Source organism: Microcaecilia unicolor, chromosome 11, assembly GCF_901765095.1.
Source record: "Microcaecilia unicolor chromosome 11, aMicUni1.1, whole genome shotgun sequence".
Lineage (NCBI taxonomy): Eukaryota > Metazoa > Chordata > Amphibia > Gymnophiona > Siphonopidae > Microcaecilia > Microcaecilia unicolor.
This window is the reverse complement of record NC_044041.1, coordinates 173,404,489-173,427,184: the sequence shown is the minus strand read 5'-3', so window position 1 is coordinate 173,427,184 and position 22,696 is coordinate 173,404,489. Positions and strand designations below refer to the sequence as shown.

General features: G+C 42.7%; 1 protein-coding gene across 1 annotated transcript in view; it reads left to right on the top strand.

Moving 5' to 3' along the window:
- The window catches only part of LOC115481007 (cytochrome P450 2G1-like), a 140,426-nt gene that overhangs the window by 16,919 nt on the left and 100,811 nt on the right, over positions 1-22,696 (top strand). Inside the window, exons 2-4 of the mRNA XM_030219992.1 lie at positions 929-1,091; positions 4,175-4,324; positions 6,263-6,423. Coding sequence (XP_030075852.1) covers positions 929-1,091; positions 4,175-4,324; positions 6,263-6,423 — 474 coding nt within the window. The remainder of the gene's footprint in view (positions 1-928; positions 1,092-4,174; positions 4,325-6,262; positions 6,424-22,696) is intronic.

The window sequence follows — 22,696 nt, the reverse complement described above, 5'->3', positions numbered from 1 at the left end:
ACTTCTTGCCTAGGCCCACCCAAAATCTGCTGTCTGGCTACGCCATTGTTCTATAGAGAAGGTTGAAAACTTTAAATACTTATCTGAGTAAGTCCAGATGAAGAAAGTTGGCATTAGCTGTAAAGAATCCACTACTTATTGGTTCTCTCCTCCTGAACCAGCCGTATCAGTTGCAGCCAAGGGCTGCCTTGTGAGATCTGCCGGTACTTCCTGAACCACAGCTCAAACCCCCCTCATGGGGTTTGCCAGCAACCATCATGGATCGGGCTCCACCCGGAAAGGACTCTGCCCCTGGAAGCAAACCTGGCTGGGGTGGGCGCTTTCAATGCTCCAGGTTAAGAGATGCATTGCTGATGAAGGATGAGCTCAGCAAGTCTCCTCTAGGCTGCTGCATAGCTGGCTGGCCCATTACATTCCTATGGGCATCTTATCATTTAGCGAGCACTGTGAGCATGCGCAATAGCCCCCTTGTATCAAACCACGCTAGCGGCTGCTGGTGCGGTAAGGTCACTTTGAATGGGCTCCATTGGCATTGCCGTGTGGCAGCCGCTAACGTGGCTTGATAAAAGGGGGCCTTGGAATCTCTTAGCTCACCTTAGTAAAAGTTCTGCATTGTATTTTGTATTGTATTTGCAGCATAGTAGCCAAAGTAAGCAGCAAATTCCTGCCAGAGCTCACAATTACTGTTCTTTTATGTCAAAATGCTCCAACCCAGTTATCTCCTGCTGAGTTTGGCCCCTTTATTTATTTAGCAGCTTATACCACTTTTCCAAAGTTATAACTACAATAAAGCCATGAAAGTTACAATTCAAGAACAGACTAAAAACAGAATTAAAATATCACATTAAAAACTTGTTCAAAAAGCCAAGCCTACAATGTTTTTGGAAAAACAAGAGGTTCTCTTGATATTTTCTGCCATTTTTAACAGCTGTATAAGAAGTACGGTCCTGTTTTCACGATTTACATGGGTCTTCGTCGAGTGGTGGTGATTTGTGGATATGATGCTGTGAAGGAAGCCCTAATAACTCGATCAGAGGATTTCAGTGAAAGAGGAGATCTGCCCTCATTTGACAAGGTGTTTCGCAAACACGGTAAGAAACATTTTCAAAGGAAACCTCAGTCTTCCACAGTGGCAACAGCAACCTGAGACTCAAGTTACTTTAATTTCCTTATCAAACTATTACATACTACTTTTTGGAATATAAAGCAAAGAGACTGACAGATTCAATGGGAGATACAAAACACCACAAAAAACAGAAGACTCAAAGAAGACAGTCTCTTGATGTCAATAAATTGAGAGAACCAAAGAAGAAGGAATTTTATCTTTATGGACACTGTAGCAGTGGCATAGCTACATGGGGCCACAGGGGTCTGGGCACCCCCAAATTTCCTCCAGGCCCCTGGTTTTGCTGGTGGGGGTCCCCAACCCCTGCCAGCTGAAGCCTAGTCCAGCGTTGGTCTCCGGCACCGCCTTGTTGCCTGCCCTGCTCTCTTCCCCCTCATGTCCTGCATGCTCCTTTTAGTGAAATTGAGCATGCTCAGTTTCACTTAAAGGAGCATGCAGGACGTGAGGAGGAAGAGAGAGCAGGGCAGGCAACGCGGCAGTGCTGGAGACCAGTGCTGGAGAAGGCTTCAATAGCGGGGTTTGGGGACCCCCGCCAGCCAAGGTATTTGCTGCAGTAGTGGGTGGGGAGTGACAGGGCAACGCAGTGAGGTGGCGGGGGGGGGGGGGGGGGGAGACTGCGGCGGGGCAGCAGACTAAAATGTGCCCCCCATCTCAGGCTCTGGCCCCCTCCCACCGTAAGGTCTGGCTATGCCCCTGCACTGTAGTAGCTTTTGTCTGTGTCAGCACAGCCCATTCTGTATTTCCCATGAGGCAGATCAAGGGTAGAAAGGAAGTGGTAACTCACAGGGTGCTACCAATTCTGCCAGTAGTACCTGCCATGGTGCCTACTTTCCCCTTAAATGCATCCCACTGATCCCTCATGGTGCCTACTTTTCCCCTTAAATGCATCCCACTGACCCCCCTGTCTCCGGTATTGCATTTCTTCCACCTCAGCAGTGATTGCGGAATCTCAGTGTTTCATCTATGCCAAATACTGAGCGTCTTTTTCAAGACACCAGTGTTCTACACAACAAAGTCCATTCATTCATATGAGATATCTTATCCACACAAAGGCCCCTGAGGCAGGCACTTGGCCGAAACATGGTGCCATGCCGGGATCTATCAATAAAGGTTTTTTCTTCCATTACTTCGTTGTCCTGATGTTCCTGAAGTTGCCCTGATGGTCACACTACTCCTTTATTCTGTTCCATATCACATAATGGATCACAGTCTTCTGCTTCCGCAGTTCCCTCATCAACTGAATCAGTATCTGACAAAACTTGCTTTATACACTTCTCCACAGTGAACAGGGTTCACATACTACTCTATTGGCTTTACAGGCAGACTCTCCCATACTGTTGCTGCCACTACCTTCTACTGCCTCCACTTTCTTTTGCTTCTTTGTAGAGATGGAAACAGATAGCTGCTGTTTCAACTTTTCAATAAAAGCTACCTTTCCAACTACTTCTCTCATTTTTCTAATCTCTCTCCAGAACACATGCACTATTTAGAAAATAGTGCCCTCTTTGCAAATAGTATGCATGTTTTAGGAAGAGTGTGACCTCTTTGCAAAGTCTACATGCTCTCAACAAAAATGCTGGAAAAAAACTGTTTAATTATTAGGTCTGTCATCTCCATTTGGGCAGTGGAGCCATGGCCCTTTTACTACCCTGGACAAAATTGCATATCCCCTCTAAGTGCTTAATTACCCCAACCTGGTATCTGCTCATGACGGTTTCACACAGAGCAGCAGCAGGCTCCTTAATTAGAAAGAAACCCAGTATTCAGTAGATATAATAATATAAACTGGGCACTGACAAGCTCCATAATCAGAAGGACTCACTGGGATATAAGAAGACAGTTTATTACAATCTCACCAATAGCAGTACAGGCAAATCAGGCAGTCACATGGTGGAACAGCATTACATGACACGTCCTCTCTCTCTCTGGCCTTCTGGAGTCTTCTCTTGTAGCCTTCCTTCTCCCTTCTGCTCTAATACCCCTCAGACTGCTTCCTTTATACTATTTTGGCCCCATTGATTCCAATGGACCCTAGCTTTGTCACCAGGGCTCTTGGCCCTTATCAGTTGATCAGAATGACGTCACATATTCTCAAGCTCTAAGTATAAACAAGATATGCTCAAAGCGCATCTTGTGAGATGACTTCACAGGTCATTTTGCTCTTCTCAGCTCCCCCTTCCCTCCACTTGCGTCTGACCCTCTGCTATCTTTCAGTTTAATCAAAACATCTTGCTCATGACTTCTTGCAGGTGCCAGTCTCAGGATGGTTGACAAGAGCAAATGCCCCCTCCCTTGCCAGCTCTCAATTACCTCATTTCAGCATTTGCTACAGTGAACTGTAACTGTGTCAAAGGTGATTTCTGATTCTTAAAGGCCTAGCTCTTAGCCTGAGCCATTTGCCTGTATTTTACTGAGAGCAAGGGCTAGCATATTTCTACAAAACACAACAACAAAAAAATAATCTCAGGAACGACAAGGGAAGTGTCAAGAAATGAAAATTTCCCAGAGACTATCTTCAGTGTCTCATGAGACCTTCAACCCTCTCCCCTCAGCCTAGATGTTGGGCATAAAAAGGGTCCCCCTAGACCTGCTACACTCAGGAGACCTCCATCCTTCCCTGGTATTTAATGTGCCCTCCTCTCAGCTCCAACACAGGGCATACATTTCAGAAGTCCCTCCTCCCCCTTTTCCTTCCATTGTGAAATATGGAACCAGTAGGAAAGAATTAACTTGGGATCACTCCTATCTCATTGGATATTGGCTATGTGGTTATGTATGAAGGCAGAGGGTGAGGAGCAGGCAAGGAGAAATTTAGATATAAACTTTGTACTGTCACAACACCGTTTTATTTTAGTTTTGGTTTTTTTTTTCCTTTGGTTTCTTAATTTTTATTTTTCATTTCAAAGAAACAAAATGAAAAATCACAAACAAAACAGAGTTTTTGGTGTGCACAACCCTGGTATTATCTGGCCAATTCAGACTAATACGCTGGCATACTGTAATCTAAAAACAGTCCAAAATATATTTTTTTCTTTTTATTATTACTAGGGGTTGCTTTCAGCAATGGGGAGACCTGGAAGCAGCTCCGGAGATTCACCCTCTCGACCCTGAGGGATTTTGGATTCGGGAAAAGGAGCATCGAAAACCGAGTCCAAGAGGAAGCCAAGTGCCTGGTGGAAGAGTTCAGGAAAAAAAAAGGCAGGAAATACAGTTTTTTGCATTTTCTTAAGGTTCAGGGTCTGCTGACAAAGGAATTATTGGGCTACCATAATCACTAACAGGAGAAGTTGTCACACTGTATTAAAGCCTTAAGTCACATTAATTGCCCATTAATGCGACTTACAAGGCTTTAACGAATCTTGTCTTGCTCTAATGCATTGATAATTATGTCACTGCAGGTTACATAGTAATGAGATGCAAAACATGGAAATGTGTAGAAAGTAGTTCATTACTATATAAAAACCATAAGTTGTCTTGCAGTGAACACCAGGTGACACCGCAAGTCACGTTATTGCCATAAAATCACAATAAAATAATCCTAGACAAAGTTGGAGTGATTTTACAGTGCTGGGAGCACTAGGCCTCAAAGCCATAGCCCAACGCTCCCGGGCCAGAGTTTAAAGGGACCATAGTGCTGATCCAGACCCTGCCACCCCCCAATCATATTCCCATCCAGGATGGAGCAATCCCCAGTTGCTCATAATCTGCTAGTGCTACCTCCAAAATAGCGTCTTTAATGGTAGTTTCACGCTACTACCGTTAAAGGTCATATTTCCTTGTATAGAAAAAAGCAAAAGTAGCATGATACTATTGTTAGGTGCACGGGTTTGAGGCCCGATGCTCCTGAGCTGCTACAATAATGCTGTTTGTGAGGTGGCTCTCAAGCAGAGTTATTCATTTACAATGGAAGTCAGCAACCTGCAGTACTGAGATACCATAGATTGTTGACTCCCAGAGTAAATCAAAGTATGATATAAGCACCTTGATAACTTGCCTCATAAATTTGCTGAAATACATTTATAGGATATCAAGATGTGTATTGCAGTCAATTATACTTGGAGACAGAGTCATTGAACCCATTGTTTAATTCTGTCATCTCAGTATAACAAATATAATCCCACTACTTTAAATACTCTCAACCTTTCTTTACCAATCTCAGATAGTTTGAAACTCCTAGGGATCACTATTGATCGACATTTAACATTGGAGACTCAAACGAATAAAACCATTTTTTCCTCATGATGTCTTCTGCAATCTGATACAATCTATGGTCTTAAGTCAGATAGACTACTGCAATGCTATCTATGCAGGATGTAAGGAACAACTACTAAAGAAATTACAAACAGCTCAAAACACTGCGGCTAGACTGATCTTTGGAAAACCCAAAGTTATCAAGGTGCTTATTTGAATGCAAAACCACTTTGAGAAATTTCGCACTGGCTCCCCATTAGAGAACGAGTAGCCTTTAAAATATGCACACTAATTCACAGGATAATCTTCGGTGAAGTCCCAGAATATATATTCAAATTAATTGACTTACCACCCAGAAACAGATTCAGTACCTCAAGATCATATCTGAATTTACACTACCCAGACTGTAATGGCCTTAAATACAAATCAATTTACGCCACCAACTTTACATATATAGGCACTCAATTATGGAATGCTCTACCCAAACAAGTAAACTCTACCCAGAACTACTTAAATTTCCGAAAATTATTGCAATCAGTATTGTTTAAGAAGGCTTATTCCCCAGGTTTAACCTAACTTGAATTAACTATTACTATAAATTCAGATCCAAGGACAATAATTACCTGTTATTATCTCTTGCCTTTTGATGTTTAATTGTTATTTTATATCTTATTCTCAATTTGCATAATTGTTCTTCTTGTACTGTAGCTTGCACTACAGACTTTGTAAGCCACTTTGAGCCTGTGATCAGTGGGGAAATGTGGGATATAAATGTAATAATAAATAAATAAATAATATTTTGAATGACATCAGTCCATTGCTATAGTTCCCCTAGAAGCACACATAATGTCTACCATTTCTCCCCCAACAGACCTAAAATATCTTTTGCACCACCAGTCCAAGTGTCTGAATTTCATTGCCTGTCTTTCTCTTTACTTGCCCTAGAAATGCCCTTTGATCCCACCTTCTTCTTCAGCCAAGCGACCTCAAATGTCATCTGCTCCATTGTCTTCGGCAACCGGTTTGACTATGAGGACAAGGAATTTCTCACCTTACTTCAAATGATAAATGAGAGCTTTCAACTCAGCAGCTCTTTCTGGGGACAGGTAAGGGAAAGGATTTTTCTGGCAGAGATATTACTCTATGCTAAGTGTGATCAGCCATGAGATGAAAGCTTTAGGGTGGTAGAAGAGTCAGATGACTGTCAGTATTATATTTGGGACTTCTGGTTTTAGGTTTTAACTGAAAAATGCCAACAAAACATAGAAATAGATGTTGATTGAAGAAAGAACCACCCTCAGGGGCCAATGCAGAAAGCTACCGCAGGCCTAACCACATAGCTACTGAGGTTTGAATGCGAGTTCTATGTGTCGAGCAATGTAATGTGATAACATAGAGGGGCATAATCGAATGGGGGCGGCCATCTATAAGGGCGCCCATCTCTAAGGACGGCCCCGTAAAGAAGCGTACCCGACCGTATTATCGAAACAAGATGGGCGGCCATCTTTCATTTCGATAATATGGTCGGGTACGCTTCTTTACGGGGCCGTCCTTAGAGATGGGCGCCCTTATAGATGGCCGCCCCCATTCGATTATGCCCCTCTATGTTATCACATTACATTGCTCGACACATAGAACTCGCATTCAAACCTCAGTAGCTATGTGGTTAGGCCTGCGGTAGCTTTCTGCATTGGCCCCTGAGGGTGGTTTCTTTCTTCAATCAACATCTATTTCTATGTTTTGTTGGCATTTTTCAGTTAAAACCTAAAACCAGAAGTCCCAAATATAATACTGACAGTCATCTGACTCTTCTACCACCCTAAAGCTTTCATCTCATGGCTGATCACACTTAGCATAGAGTATATCTCTGCCAGAAAAATCCTTTCCCTTACCTGTCCCCAGAAAGATGCTGAGTTGAAAGCTCTCATTTATCATTTGAAGTAAGGTGAGAAATTCCTTGTCCTCATAGTCAAACCGGTTGCCGAAGACAATGGAGCAGATGACATTTGAGGTCGCTTGGCTGAAGAAGAAGGTGGGATCAAAGGGCATTTCTAGGGCAAGTAAAGAGAAAGACAGGCAATGAAATTCAGACACTTGGACTGGTGGTGCAAAAGATATTTTAGGTCTGTTGGGGGAGAAATGGTAGACATTATGTGTGCTTCTAGGGGAACTATAGCAATGGACTGATGTCATTCAAAATATTATTTATTTATTTATTATTACATTTATATCCCACATTTCCCCACTGATCACAGGCTCAAAGTGGCTTACAAAGTCTGTAGTGCAAGCTACAGTACAAGAAGAACAATTATGCAAATTGAGAATAAGATATAAAATAACAATTAAACATCAAAAGGCAAGAGATAATAACAGGTAATTATTGTCCTTGGATCTGAATTTATAGTAATAGTTAATTCAAGTTAGGTTAAACCTGGGGAATAAGCCTTCTTAAACAATACTGATTGCAATAATTTTCGGAAATTTAAGTAGTTCTGGGTAGAGTTTACTTGTTTGGGTAGAGCATTCCATAATTGAGTGCCTATATGTAAAGTTGGTGGCGTAAATTGATTTGTATTTAAGGCCATTACAGTCTGGGTAGTGTAAATTCAGATATGATCTTGAGGTACTGAATCTGTTTCTGGGTGGTAAGTCAATTAATTTGAATATATATTCTGGGACTTCACCGAAGATTATCCTGTGAATTAGTGTGCATATTTTAAAGGCTACTCGTTCTCTAATGGGGAGCCAGTGCGAAATTTCTCAAAGTGGTTTTGCATTCAAATAAGCACCTTGATAACTTTGGGTTTTCCAAAGATCAGTCTAGCCGCAGTGTTTTGAGCTGTTTGTAATTTCTTTAGTAGTTGTTCCTTACATCCTGCATAGATAGCATTGCAGTAGTCTATCTGACTTAAGACCATAGATTGTATCAGATTGCAGAAGACATCATGAGGAAAAAATGGTTTTATTCGTTTGAGTCTCCAATGTTAAATGTCGATCAATAGTGATCCCTAGGAGTTTCAAACTATCTGAGATTGGTAAAGAAAGGTTGAGAGTATTTAAAGTAGTGGGATTATATTTGTTATACTGAGATGACAGAATTAAACAATGGGTTCAATGACTCTGTCTCCAAGTATAATTGACTGCAATACACATCTTGATATCCTATAAATGTATTTCAGCAAATTTATGAGGCAAGTTATCAAGGTGCTTATATCATACTTTGATTTACTCTGGGAGTCAACAATCTATGGTATCTCAGTACTGCAGGTTGCTGACTTCCATTGTAAATGAATAACTCTGCTTGAGAGCCACCTCACAAACAGCATTATTGTAGCAGCTCAGGCATCGGGCCTCAAACCCGTGCACCTAACAATAGTATCATGCTACTTTTGCTTTTTTCTATACAAGGAAATATGACCTTTAACGGTAGTAGCGTGAAACTACCATTAAAGACGCTATTTTGGAGGTAGCACTAGCAGATTATGAGCAACTGGGGATTGCTCCATCCTGGATGGGAATATGATTGGGGGGTGGCAGGGTCTGGATCAGCACTATGGTCCCTTTAAACTCTGGCCCGGGAGCGTTGGGCTATGGCTTTGAGGCCTAGTGCTCCCAGCACTGTAAAATCACTCCAACTTTTGTCTAGGATTATTTTATTGTGATTTTATGGCAATAACGTGACTTGCGGTGTCACCTGGTGTTCACTGCAAGACAACTTATGGTTTTTATATAGTAATGAACTACTTTCTACACATTTCCATGTTTTGCATCTCATTACTATGTAACCTGCAGTGACATAATTATCAATGCATTAGAGCAAGACAAGATTCGTTAAAGCCTTGTAAGTCGCATTAATGGGCAATTAATGTGACTTAAGGCTTTAATACAGTGTGACAACTTCTCCTGTTAGTGATTATGGTAGCCCAATAATTCCTTTGTCAGCAGACCCTGAACCTTAAGAAAATGCAAAAAACTGTATTTCCTGCCTTTTTTTTTCCTGAACTCTTCCACCAGGCACTTGGCTTCCTCTTGGACTCGGTTTTCGATGCTCCTTTTCCCGAATCCAAAATCCCTCAGGGTCGAGAGGGTGAATCTCCGGAGCTGCTTCCAGGTCTCCCCATTGCTGAAAGCAACCCCTAGTAATAATAAAAAGAAAAAATATATTTTGGACTGTTTTAGATTACAGTATGCCAGCGTATTAGTCTGAATTGGCCAGATAATACCAGGGTTGTGCACACCAAAAACTCTGTTTTGTTTGTGATTTTTCATTTTGTTTCTTTGAAATGAAAAAAAAATTAAGAACCAAAGGAAAAAAAAAAACCAAACTAAAATAAAACGGTGTTGTGACAGTACAAAGTTTATATCTAATTTCTCCTTGCCTGCTCCTCACCCTCTGCCTTCATACATAACCACATAGCCAATATCCAATGAGATAGGAGTGATCCAAGTTAATTCTTTCCTACTGGTTCCATATTTCACAATGGAAGGAAAAGGGGAGGAGGGACTTCTGAAATGATGCCCTGTGTTGGAGCTGAGAGGAGGGCACATTAAATACCAGGGAAGGATGGAGGTCTCCTGAGTGTAGGTCTAGGGGGACCCTTTTTATGCCCACATCTAGGCTGAGGGGAGAGGGTTGAAGGTCTCATGAGACACTGAAGATAGTCTGGGAAATTTTCATTTCTTGACACTTCCCTTGTCGTTCTGAGATTATTTTTTTGTTGTTGTGTTTTGTAAAATATGCTAGCCCTTGCTCTCAGTAAAATACAGGCAAATGGCTCAGGCTAAGAGCTAGGCCTTTAAGAATCAGAAATCACCTTGACACAGTTACAGTCACTGTAGCAAATGCTGAAATGAGGTAATTGAGAGCTGGCAAGGGAGGGGGCATTGCTCTTGTCAACCATCCTGAGACTGGCACCTGCAAGAAGTCATGAGCAAGATGTTTTGATTAAACTGAAAGATAGCAGAGGGTCAGACGCAAGTGGAGGGAAGGGGGAGCTGAGAAGAGCAAAATGACCTGTGAAGTCATCTCACAAGATGCGCTTTGAGCATATCTTGTTATACTTAGAGCTTGAGAATATGTGACGTCATTCTGATCAACTGATAAGGGCCAAGAGCCTGGTGACAAAGCTAGGGTCCATTGGAATCAATGGGGCCAAAAAGTATAAAGGAAGCAGTCTGAGGGGTATTAGAGCAGAAGGGAAGGAAGGCTACAAGAGAAGACTCCAGAAGGCCAGAGAGAGAGAGACGTGTCATGTAATGCTGTTCCCATGTGACTGCCTGATTTGCCTGTACTGCTATTGGTGAGATTGTAATAAACTGTCTTCTTATATCCCAGTGAGTCCTTCTGATTATGGGAGCTTGTCAGTGCCCAGTTTATTATTATATCTACTGAATACTGGGTTTTTTCTAATTAAGGAGCCTGCTGCTGCTCTGTGTGAAACCGTCATGAGCAGATACCAGGTTGGGGTAATTAAGCACTTAGAGGGGATATGCAATTTTGTCCAGGGTAGTAAAAGGGCCATGGCTCCACTGCCCAAATGGAGATGACAGACCTAATAATTAAAAGTTTTTTTCCAGCATTTTTGTTGAGAGCATGTAGACTTTGCAAAGAGGTCACACTCTTCCTAAAAACATGCATACTATTTGCAAGAGGGCACTATTTTCTAAATAGTGCATGTGTTCTGGAGAGAGATTAGAAAAATGAGAGAAGTAGTGGAAAGGTAGCTTTTATTGAAAAGTGAAACAGCAGCTATCTGTTTCCATCTCTACAAAAAGCAAAAGAAAGTGGAGGCAGTAGAAGGTAGTGGCAGCAACAGTATGGAGAGTCTGCCTGTAAAGCCAATAGAGAGTATGTGAACCTGTTCACTGTGGAGAAGTGTATAAAGCAAGTTTGTCAGATACTGATTCAGTTGATGAGGGAACTGCGGAAGCAGAAGACTGTGATCATATGTGATATGGAACAGAATAAAGGAGTAGTGTGACCATCAGGGCAACTTCAGGAACATCAGGACAACGAAGTAATGGAAGAAAAACCTTTATTGATAGATCCCGGCATGGCACCATGTTTCGGCCAAGTGCCTGCCTCAGGGGCCTTTGTGGATAAGATATCTCATATGAATGAATGGACTTTGTGTGTAGAACACGGTGTCTTGAAAAAGACGCTCAGTATTTGGCATAGATGAAACTGAGATTCCGCAATCACTGCTGAGGTGGAAGAAATGCAATACCGGAGACAGGGGGGTCAGTGGGATGCATTTAAGGGGAAAAGTAGGCACCATGAGGGATCAGTGGATGATTTAAGGGGAAAGTAGGCACCATGGCAGGTACTACTGGCAGAATTGGTAGCACCCTGTGAGTTACCACTTCCTTTCTACCCTTGATCTGCCTCATGGGAAATACAGAATGGGCTGTGCTGACACAGACAAAAGCTACTACAGTGCAGGGGCATAGCCAGACCTTACGGTGGGAGGGGGCCAGAGCCTGAGATGGGGGCACATTTAGTCTGCTGCCCCGCCGCAGTCCCCCCCCCCCCCCCGCCACCTCACTGCGTTGCCCTGTCACCCACCCACTACTGCAGCAAATACCTTGGCTGGGGGGTCCCCAAACCCCGCTATTGAAGCCTTCTCCAGCATGGTCTCCAGCACGCCGCGTTGCCTGCCCTGCTCTCTCTTCCTCCTCACGTCTGCATGCTCCTTTAAGTGAAACTGAGCATGCTCAATTTCACTAAAAGGAGCATGCAGGACATGAGGGGGAAGAGCAGGGCAGGCAACAAGGCGGTGCCGGAGACCAACGCTGGACTAGGCTTCAGCTGGCAGGGGTTGGGGACCCCCACCAGCAAAACCAGGGGCCTGGAGGAAATTGGGGGTGCCCAGACCCCTGTGGCCCCATGTAGCTATGCCATGCTACAGTGTCCATAAAGATAAAATTCCTTCTTCTTTGGTTCTCTCAATTTATTGACATCAAGAGACTGTCTTCTTTGAGTCTTCTGTTTTTGTGGGTTTTGTATCTCCCATTGAATCTGTGTCTCTTTGCTTTATATTCCAAAAAGTAGTATGTAATAGTTTGATAAGGAAATTAAAGTAACTGAGTCTCAGGTTGCTGTTGCCACTGTGGAAGACTGAGGTTTCCTTTGAAATGTTTCTTACCGTGTTTGCGAACACCTTGTCAAATGAGGGCAGATCTCCTCTTTCACTGAAATCCTCCTGATCGAGTTATTAGGGCTTCCTTCACAGCATCATATCCACAAATCACACCACTCGACGAAGACCCATGTAAATCGTGAAAACGACCGTACTTCTATACAGCTGTTAAAATGGCAGAAATATATCAGAGAACCTCTTGTTTTTCCAAAAACATTGTAGGCTTGGCTTTTTGAACAGTTTTTTAATGTGATATTTTAATTTGTTTTTAGTCTGTTCTTGAATTGTAACTTTCATGGCTTTATTGTAGTTATACTTGGAAAAGTGGTATAAGCTGCTAAATAAACTAAAGGGGCCAAACTCAGCAGGAGATAACTGGGTTGGAGCATTTTGACATAAAAGAACAGTAATTGTGAGCTCTGGCAGGAATTTGCTGCTTACTTTGGCTACTATGCTGCAAATACAATACAAATACAATGCAGAACTTTTACTAAGGTGAGCTAAGAGATTCCAAGGCCCCCTTTTATCAAGCACGTTAGCGGCTGCCACACGGCAATGCCATGGAGCCCATTCAAAGTGACCTTACCGCACCAGCAGCCGCTAGCGTGGTTTGATACAAGGGGGCTATTGCGCATGCTCACAGTGCTCGCTAAATGAAGATGCCCATAGGAATGTAATGGGCCAGCCAGCTATGCAGCAGCCTAGAGGAGACTGCTGAGCTCATCCTTCATCAGCAATGCATTCTTAACCTGGAGCATTGAAAGCGCCCACCCCAGCCAGGTTTGCTTCAGGGGCAGAGTCCTTGGGTGGAGCCCGATCCATGATGGTTGTGGCAAACCCCATGAGGGGGGTTTGAGCGTGTTCAGGAAGTACGGCAGATCCACAAGGCAGCCCTTGGCTGCAACTGATACGGCTGCTGTTCAGGAGGAGAGAACCAATAAGTAGTGGATTCTTTACAGCTAATGCCAACTTTCTTCATCTGGACTTACTCAGATAGTATTTAAAGTTTTCAACCTTCTCTATAGAACAATGGCGTAGCCAGACAGCAGTTTGGGTGGGCCTAGGCAAGAAGTGGGTGGGCACCAAGTGTTTCCCCACCCACCAAAAAAATGTGGAAAATGCTTCTCTCCACCTTGGCACTCTGCAGCAGGCATGCGCTGAAAACTGAGCATGCATAGGTACCAGTATCGTGGAGAGCAGCATTTTCGTTACCATCAGGGGAAGCCTTCAGCAGGCAGAGATTGGGATCCCACCACCTACCGCTAAATGTGTACTACTGTTGGGTGGGCCGAGCCTTGTGGGTGGGCCCCGGCCACCCCAGCCCACCTGTGGCTACACCACTGCTATAGAAGCCAAAACCTGTTTCCTTAGAAACTATATGGGACCTATTGTTAACATGGAGCGACTCCATGAGACCAAAATCTGAAGATATATCAACAATAATGAATGTTGTAACAAAAACTGATCACTTAGGAAAGGTTATGGATAACTAGATAACAGAGTTCAAGTTGTGGAGAAGGATATCAAACTGTTGATGGAAAAACAACATATTTTTACTCAAGATTCCTTGAATCTTCGTCATAAGGTAGATGACTTGGAAAACAAACAGGAAACTACACTCAGATTTATACATTTTCCAAAATCTTCTTTATATCAATTTGTGGAAATGATAATGTTATCAATAGAAATCAACAAAATAAAACATGGAAAAGAAATAAGATGATACCTTTTTATTGGACATAACTTAATCATTTCTTGATTAGCTTCGAAGGTTGCCCTTTTCGTCAGATCAGAATAAGCTAGCTGACAGTGTATATAAGTGAAAACATTCAAGCATTACTATGACAGTCTGACAGGGTGGGAGGATGGGGGTGGGTAGGAGGTATGCATGGGGACATAAAAGCATATCATTGATATTCTAACAGGATGGGTGTGGATAGGTGAGGAGTCCTACCCTGTCAGACTGTCATAGTAATGCTTGAATGTTTCACTTATATACACTGTCAGCTAGCACATTGCTTATTTCCGATCTGACGAAGAAGGGCAACCTTCGAAAGCTAATCAAGAAATGTATTAAGTTTATGTCCAATAAAAAAGGTATCATCTTATTTTCTTTTCCATGTTTTATTTTGTTTGATTTCTATTGATAACCTAAGAGTGGACTAACACGGCTACACACTCCTCTACTGGAAATGATAAAAAATTATTTTTGAAATGTTAAAAGTTTCTGAATCAGCTTGTCAACTTATGACACATATTTATTATATCCCACCATTTAAAAAATTTCATGGGGTGGCGAAGTGGCTCCAAATGTATCTTTGGACTCTTTAAACTCTTATATATACGTGAAGAACCCAATGGTTCTGCCCCCCAAAGTATATTTATATTGGGGCCCTTTTACTAAGGTGCGACTACACCTCGAATGCTGTGTTCAATTCTGGTCACTGCATCTCAAAAAAAGATGTGTGGAATTAGAAAAAGGTACAGAGAAGGGCAACAAAAGTGATAAAGGGGATGGGATGACTTCCCTATGAGGAAAGGCTGAGGGGAGATATGATAGAGGTCTATAAAATAATGAGTGCAGTAGAACGGGTAGACGTGAATCGTTTGTTTACTCTTTCCAAAATACTAGGACTAAGGGGCATGCGATGAAGCTACAAAGTAGTAAATTTAAAACGAATCTGAGAAAAGTTGTCTTCACTCAACATGTAATTAAACTCTGGAATTCATTGCCAGAGAATGTGGTAAAGGGCAGTAGTTTAACGGGGTTTAAAAAAGGTCTGGATGGCTTCTTAAAGAAAATGTCCATAGACCATTCTTAAATTGACTTGGGGAAAATCTACTGCTTATTTCTGGGATAAGCAGCATAAAATGTATTAAACTTTTTGGGATCTTGTCAGGTATTTTTGACCTGGATGACTACTGTTGGAAACAGGATGCTGGGCTTGATGGACCTTGGTCTCTCCAGTGTGGCAATACTTATGTACTCACTATCCTTTCCTTTAGTATCCTATGTTACTATGTAGATAAAACACTCAGAAAAGTTATGTTTCTAAAAACTATGCGCATTGTTATACAATACACCTAGTCCATGCCTAATTTAGGCATTTACACCAAGTTTTACTTGATAGAGCTTTCATTCAAGTTTAATGTGATATTGAAAGTTAGAGTTCTCTGATAAAAATGCATAAACTGTTACATTCTATCACCATTGATCTTAACCTGATTCACAGAATCTATGACAAGGCAGATTTAGTGTGTAGAGCCTGAGCTCTTTCATTATAATTTGGGGACATGGGTCAATTTTAGCAGGCAATGGAAAAGGTGCTGATAGTACCCCCAAGTACCCCTCAAAAAGCCCTGCCTATACTAGTTGAATGCTACATAAGAACATAAGAGTAGCCATACTGGGTCAGACCAATGGTCCATCTAGCTCAGTATCCTGTTTTCCAAACAGTGGCCAAGCCAGGTCACAAGTGTCCTGCAGAAACCCAAATTGTGGCAACGTTCCATATAAATCCCAGGGCAAGCAGTTGCTTCCCCATGCCTGTCTCAATAGTTAAGGCGGTAGGAGTGATGTATGATCAGAGCGCAGTTCTCTGATCATGTGGGCGGAATATCGAAGCAAGGGGAGGAGAAACATAAGGAGCGGGGACAACAAATATCATCTCTAGATCAACTGTACTGAGAGGGGGAGCAGTAAGCAAGATAAATGGACAGATGAAAATAGTAATCGCAAATTGATTTGGGAAATTCAAGAGAAAAATAATATGTCCTTAATGAGATTTTAACTTGGCAAGAGAGGTTTCCATGCTGATATAGAGGGAAAAATTGTTCCAGAGGATGGTGTTCCACACACCATACCCTCCTGACGGGCTTAGATCATCTGATTCCCCACCCCAAACTGCTTACATAATCTGATCCTCTCCACGTGTCCACATCATATGATACCCACTCCAACAGGCCCATATCATCCAATCTCCCTGACAATGCCCACATCCTCTGATCTCCTCTCCACAGTGCCACATCATCCAATCCCTATTCCAACTGTGCTCACATATCTGATCTCATCATCCAAAACCTTCCCCCGACCAACTCTCATCCACCCCTCAATTCCTCTGGGACTACCAGGGTCTTCCCAGAACCGAGATGGGAAAAAATAGCGCCGTCCTCCCTAGTGCCCACCCCACAGTACTGTTGTAATACTGTGAGATGACTGCAGGAGTCAAGGCAGTCAATTTGCTTCCAGCACAGTCCCAGACGGCAGCAGAGGAGCCAGCTGCCACCCAGGCATCAGTGGACCACCATGGAGACCCCGGGCAGGTCTTGGGTTCAGGGGACAGTCAGGTCTGGGGGAGACTTGTTTTGGGGGATTCAGGATCCGGGAGAGAGTGATCAGACGGTGGGCATTGCCAGGGGGGATCAGACGATGCACACTGCTGAATGGGGATTGGAAGGGGAGAGTGAGCTCTGCCGCACCCTAATATGTCAGCTAGATGTGCTACTGGATTTCCGGTAGCGCATTGTACTTACAGCCTCCTCTTGAGGAGGCAGTAAGTTTGGCTGTGCTATTGGCAGTTGGGATAGCTAGTGTGCAGTATGCACCCGGGCGCTAGCTGACACAGCGGGTCACTCCTGGGTAGGTAGCTAGCGTGGCATTTTTACTGTACGTTGCTGTTTTAATACATTAGCTGCCTAACATAATCTTAGTAAAAAGGCTCCCCAAAACTATACAATATTTGGTGAATCCTCTGTCCTCTTTATGCTGAACTTAAAGAATTAAACTCAGACCACTGCTTTTCAACTAAGGTCCATCTCTTTTCTAAAATTTGCATCACCGGAAAAGACTTCTAGTGCCACAACTTTTGATGGGTGGAAACACACAGTTTCAGATCAAGCTGAGAGGTGGAGGGAGAACTAAAGGTTCTGAAATTCCAGTGTGTGAAGGAAAGGGCATGCCGTATCTACTTTGATGAATTTAGGCATGCTCAAGCATTATAGCAAGCACCCTTGTCAAAGGCGAACATGCCTCCAGCCGCTAAATAGGCAGTCAACCCAGAAGACATAAGATAGGGTTAAGTGGCCGTTTTTCTCAATGGAGGAGGATGAAGAGTGGAGTGGAGTGCTGCAGGGATCTGTACTGGGACTGGTGCTATTTTTTTTAAAGAACTTAATTAGTTACCCATACATAGCATACAAAGCTCAGAGAGGCAGCACACACACAAACATACATATATATGTCTAACCCCTTTTTAAACTCTGCTAAGCAAACCGCTTTCACATATATATATATATTATATATATATATATAATATATGTGAAAGCGGTTGCTTAGCAGAGTTTAAAAAGGGGTTAGATGGTTTCCTAAAGGACAAGTCCATAAACCACTATTAAATGGACTTTTATATATATATATCTATATATAAAGTCCATTTAATAGTGGTTTATGGACTTGTCCTTTAGGAAACCGTCTAACCCCTTTTTAAACTCTGCTAAGCAAACCGCTTTCACATATATATATATATATATATATATATATATATATATATATATATATATATATATATATGTGAAAGCGGTTTGCTTAGCAGAGTTTAAAAAGGGGTTAGACATATATATATGTATGTGTGTGTGTGTGCTGCCTCTCTGAGCTTTGTATGCTATGTATGGGTAACTAATTAAGTTCTTTAAAAAAAATAGCACCAGTCCCAGTACAGATCCCTGCAGCACTCCACTCCACTCTTCATCCTCCTCCATTGAGAAAAACGGCCACTTAACCCTATCTTATGTCTTCTGGGGTTGACTGCCTATTTTAGCGGCTGGAGGCATGTCGCCTTTGACAAGGGAGTGCTTGCTATATGCTTGAGCATGCCTAAATTCATCAGAAGTAAGATACGGCATGCCCTTTCCTTCACACACTGGAATTTCAGAACCTGTTAGTTACTCCTCTCCACCTCTCAGCTTGATCTGAAACTGTGTGTTTCCACCCATCAAAAGTTGTGGCACTAGAAGTCTTTTCCGTGATGCAAATTTTAGAAAAGAGATGGACCTTAGTTGAAAAGCAGTGGTCTGAGTTTAATTCTTTAAGTTCAGCATAAAGAGGACAGAGGATTCACCAACTAATTGTATAGTTTGGGGAGCCTTTTTACTAAGATATGTTAGGCAGCTAATGTATTAAAACAGCAACGTACAGTAAAAATGCCACGCTAGCTACCTAACCCAGGAGTGACCCGCTGTGTCAGCTAGCGCCCGGGTGCATACTGCACACTAGCTATCCCAACTGCCAATAGCACAGCCAACTTACTGCCTCCTCAAGAGGAGGCTGTAAGTACAAGTGCGCTACCGGAATCCAGTAGCACATGCTAGCTGACATATTAGGGTGCGGCAGAGCTCACTCTCCCCTTCCAATCCCCATTCCAGCAGTGTGTACATCGTCTGATCCCCCCTGGCAATGCCCACATCGTCTGATCACTCTCTCCCGGATCCTGAATCCCCCAAAACAAGTCTCCCCAGACCTGACTGTCCCCTGAACCCAAGACCTGCCCGGGGTCTCCATGGTGGTCCACTGATGCCTGGGTGGCAGCTGGCTCCTCTGCTGCCGTCTGGGACTGTGCTGGGAAGCAAATTGACTGCCTTGACTCCTGGCAGTCATCTCACAGTATTACAACAGTACTGTGGGGTGGGCACTAGGGAGGAAGGCGGCTATTTTTTCCCATCTCGGTTCTGGGAAGACCCTGGGTAGGTCCCAGAGGAATTGAGGGGTGGATGAGAGTTGGTCGGGGGAAGGTTTTGGATGAGGAGATCAGATGATGTGAGCACAGTTGGAATAGGGATTGGATGATGTGGGCACTGTGGAGAGGGAGATCAGAGGATGTGGGCATTGTCAGGGGAGATTGGATGATATGGGCACTGTTGGAGTGGTATCATATGATGTGGACACTGTGGAGAGGATCAGATTATGTAAGCAGTTTGGGGTGGGGAATCAGATGATCTAAGCACCGTCAGGAGGGGTATGGGTGTGTGGAACACCAATCCTCTGGAACAATTTTTCCCTCTATATCAGCATGGAACCTCTCTTGCCAAGTTAAAATCTCAATTAAGGACATATTATTTTTCTCTTGAATTTCCCAAATCAATTGCGATTACTATTTTCATCTGTCCATTCATCTTGCTTACTGCTCCCCCTCTCAGTACAGTTGATCTAGAGATGATATTTGTTGTCCCCCCTTATGTTTCTCCTCCCCTTGCTTCGATATTCCGCCCACATGATCAGAGAACTGCGCTCTGATCATACATCACTCCTACCGCCTTAACTATTGAGACAGGCATGGGAAGCAACTGCTTGCCCTGGGATTATAGTATGGAACGTTGCCACAATTTGGGTTTCTGCAGGACACTTGTGACCTGGCTTGGCCACTGTTTGGAAAACAGGATACTGAGCTAGATGGACCATTGGTCTGACCCCAGTATGGCTACTCTTATGTTCTTATGTAGCATTCAACTAGTATAGGCAGGGCTTTTTTGAGGGGGTACTTGGGGGTACTATCAGCACCTTTTCCCATTGCCTGCTAAAATTGACCCATGGTCCCCAAATTATAATGAAAGAGCTCAGGCTCTACACACTAAATCTGCCTTGTCATAGATTCTGTGAATCAGGTTAAGATCAATGGTGATAGAATGTAACAGTTTATGCATTTTTATCAGAGAACTCTAACTTTCAATATCAACACTTAAACTTGAATGAAAGCTCTATCAAGTAAACTTGGTGTAAATGCCTAAATTAGGCATGGACTAGGTGTATTGTATAACAATGCGCATAGTTTTTAGAAACATAACTTTTCTGAGTGTTTTATCTACATAGTAACATAGGATACTAAAGGAAAGGATAGTGAGTACATAAGTATTGCCACACTGGGAGAGACCAAAGGTCCATCAAGCCCAGCATCCTGTTTCCAACAGTAGTCAATCCAGGTCAAAAATACCTGACAAGATCCCAAAAAAGTTTAATACATTTTATGCTGCTTATCCCAGAAATAAGCAGTAGATTTTCCCCCAAGTCAATTAAGAATGGTCTATGGACATTTTCTTTAAGAAGCCATCCAGACCTTTTTTAAACCCCGTTAAACTAACTGCCTTTACCACATTCTCTGGCAATTGAATTCCAGAGTTAATTACATGTTGAGTGAAGACAACTTTTCTCAGATTCGTTTTAAATTACTACTTTGTAGCTTCATCGCATGCCCCTTAGTCCTAGTATTTTTGGAAAGAGTAAACAAACGATTCACGTCTACCCGTTCTACTGCACTCATTATTTTATAGACCTCTATCATATCTCCCCTCAGCCTTTCCTCATAGGGAAGTCATCCCTCCCCTTTATCACTTTTGTGCCTTCTCTGTACCTTTTTCTAATTCCACACATCTTTTTTGAGATGCAGTGACCAGAATTGAACACAGCATTCGAGGTGTAGTCGCACCTTAGTAAAAGGGCCCCAATATAAATATACTTTGGGGGGGCAGAACCATTGGGTTTCTTCACGTATATATAAAGAGTTTTAAAGAGTCCAAGATACATTTGGAGCCACTTCGCCATCCCCATGAAATTTTTTAATGGTGGGATATAATAAATATGTGTCATAAGTTGACAAGCTGATTCAGAAACTTTTAACATTTCAAAAATAATTTTTATCATTCCAGTAGAGGAGTGTGTAGCCGTGTTAGTCCACTCTTAAGGTTATCAATAGAAATCAAACAAAATAAACATGGAAAAGAAAATAAGATGATACCTTTTTTATTGGACATAAACTTAATACATTTCTTGATTAGCTTTCGAAGGTTGCCCTTCTTCGTCAGATCGGAAATAAGCAAATGTGCTAGCTGACAGTGTATATAAGTGAAAACATTCAAGCATTACTATGACAGTCTGACAGGGTAGGACTCCTCACCTATCCACACCCATCCTGTTAGAATATCAATGATATGCTTTGATGTCCCCATGCATACCTCCTACCCACCCCCATCCTCCCACCCTGTCAGACTGTCATAGTAATGCTTGAATGTTTTCACTTATATACACTGTCAGCTAGCTTATTTCTGATCTGACGAAAAAGGGCAACCTTCGAAAGCTAATCAAGAAATGTATTAAGTTAGTCCAATAAAAAAGGTATCATCTTATTTTCTTTTCCATGTTTTATTTTGTTTGATTTCTATTGATAACATTATCATTTCCACAAATTGATATAAAGAAGATTTGGAAAATGTATAAATCTGAGTGTATGTTTCCTGTTTGTTTTCCAAGTCATCTACCTTATGACGAAGATTCAAGGAATCTTGAGTAAAAATATGTTGTTTTTCCATAACAGTTTGATAATCCTTCTCCACAACTTGAACTCTGTTATCTAGTTATCCCATAACCTTTCCTAAGTGATCAGTTTTTGTTACAACATTCATTAATTGTTGATATATCTTCAGATTTTGGTCTCATGGAGTCTTCTCCATGTTAACAATAGCGTCCCATATAGTTTCTAAGGAAAACAGGTTTTGGCTTCTATAGCAGTGGTGTAGCCACAGGTGGGCTGGGGTGGCCGGGGCCCACCCACATAGGGCTCAGGCCCACCCACAGTAGTACACATTTAGCGGTAGGTGGTGGGGATCCCAATCTCTGCCTGCTGAAGGCTTCCCCCTGATGGTAACGAAAATGCTGCTCTCCACGATACTGGTACCTATGCATGCTCAGTTTTCAGCGCATGCCTGCTGCAGAGTGCCAAGGTGGAGAGAAGCATTTTTCCACATTTTTTGGTGGGGTGGAGAACACTTGGTGCCCACCCACCTTCTTGCCTAGGCCCACCCAAAATCTGCTGTCTGGCTACGCCATTGTTCTATAGAGAAGGTTGAAAACTTTAAATACTTATCTGAGTAAGTCCAGATGAAGAAAGTTGGCATTAGCTGTAAAGAATCCACTACTTATTGGTTCTCTCCTCCTGAACAGCCGTATCAGTTGCAGCCAAGGGCTGCCTTGTGAGATCTGCCGGTACTTCCTGAACCACAGCTCAACCCCCCTCATGGGGTTTGCCAGCAACCATCATGGATCGGGCTCCACCCGGAAAGGACTCTGCCCCTGGAAGCAAACCTGGCTGGGGTGGGCGCTTTCAATGCTCCAGGTTAAGAGATGCATTGCTGATGAAGGATGAGCTCAGCAAGTCTCCTCTAGGCTGCTGCATAGCTGGCTGGCCCATTACATTCC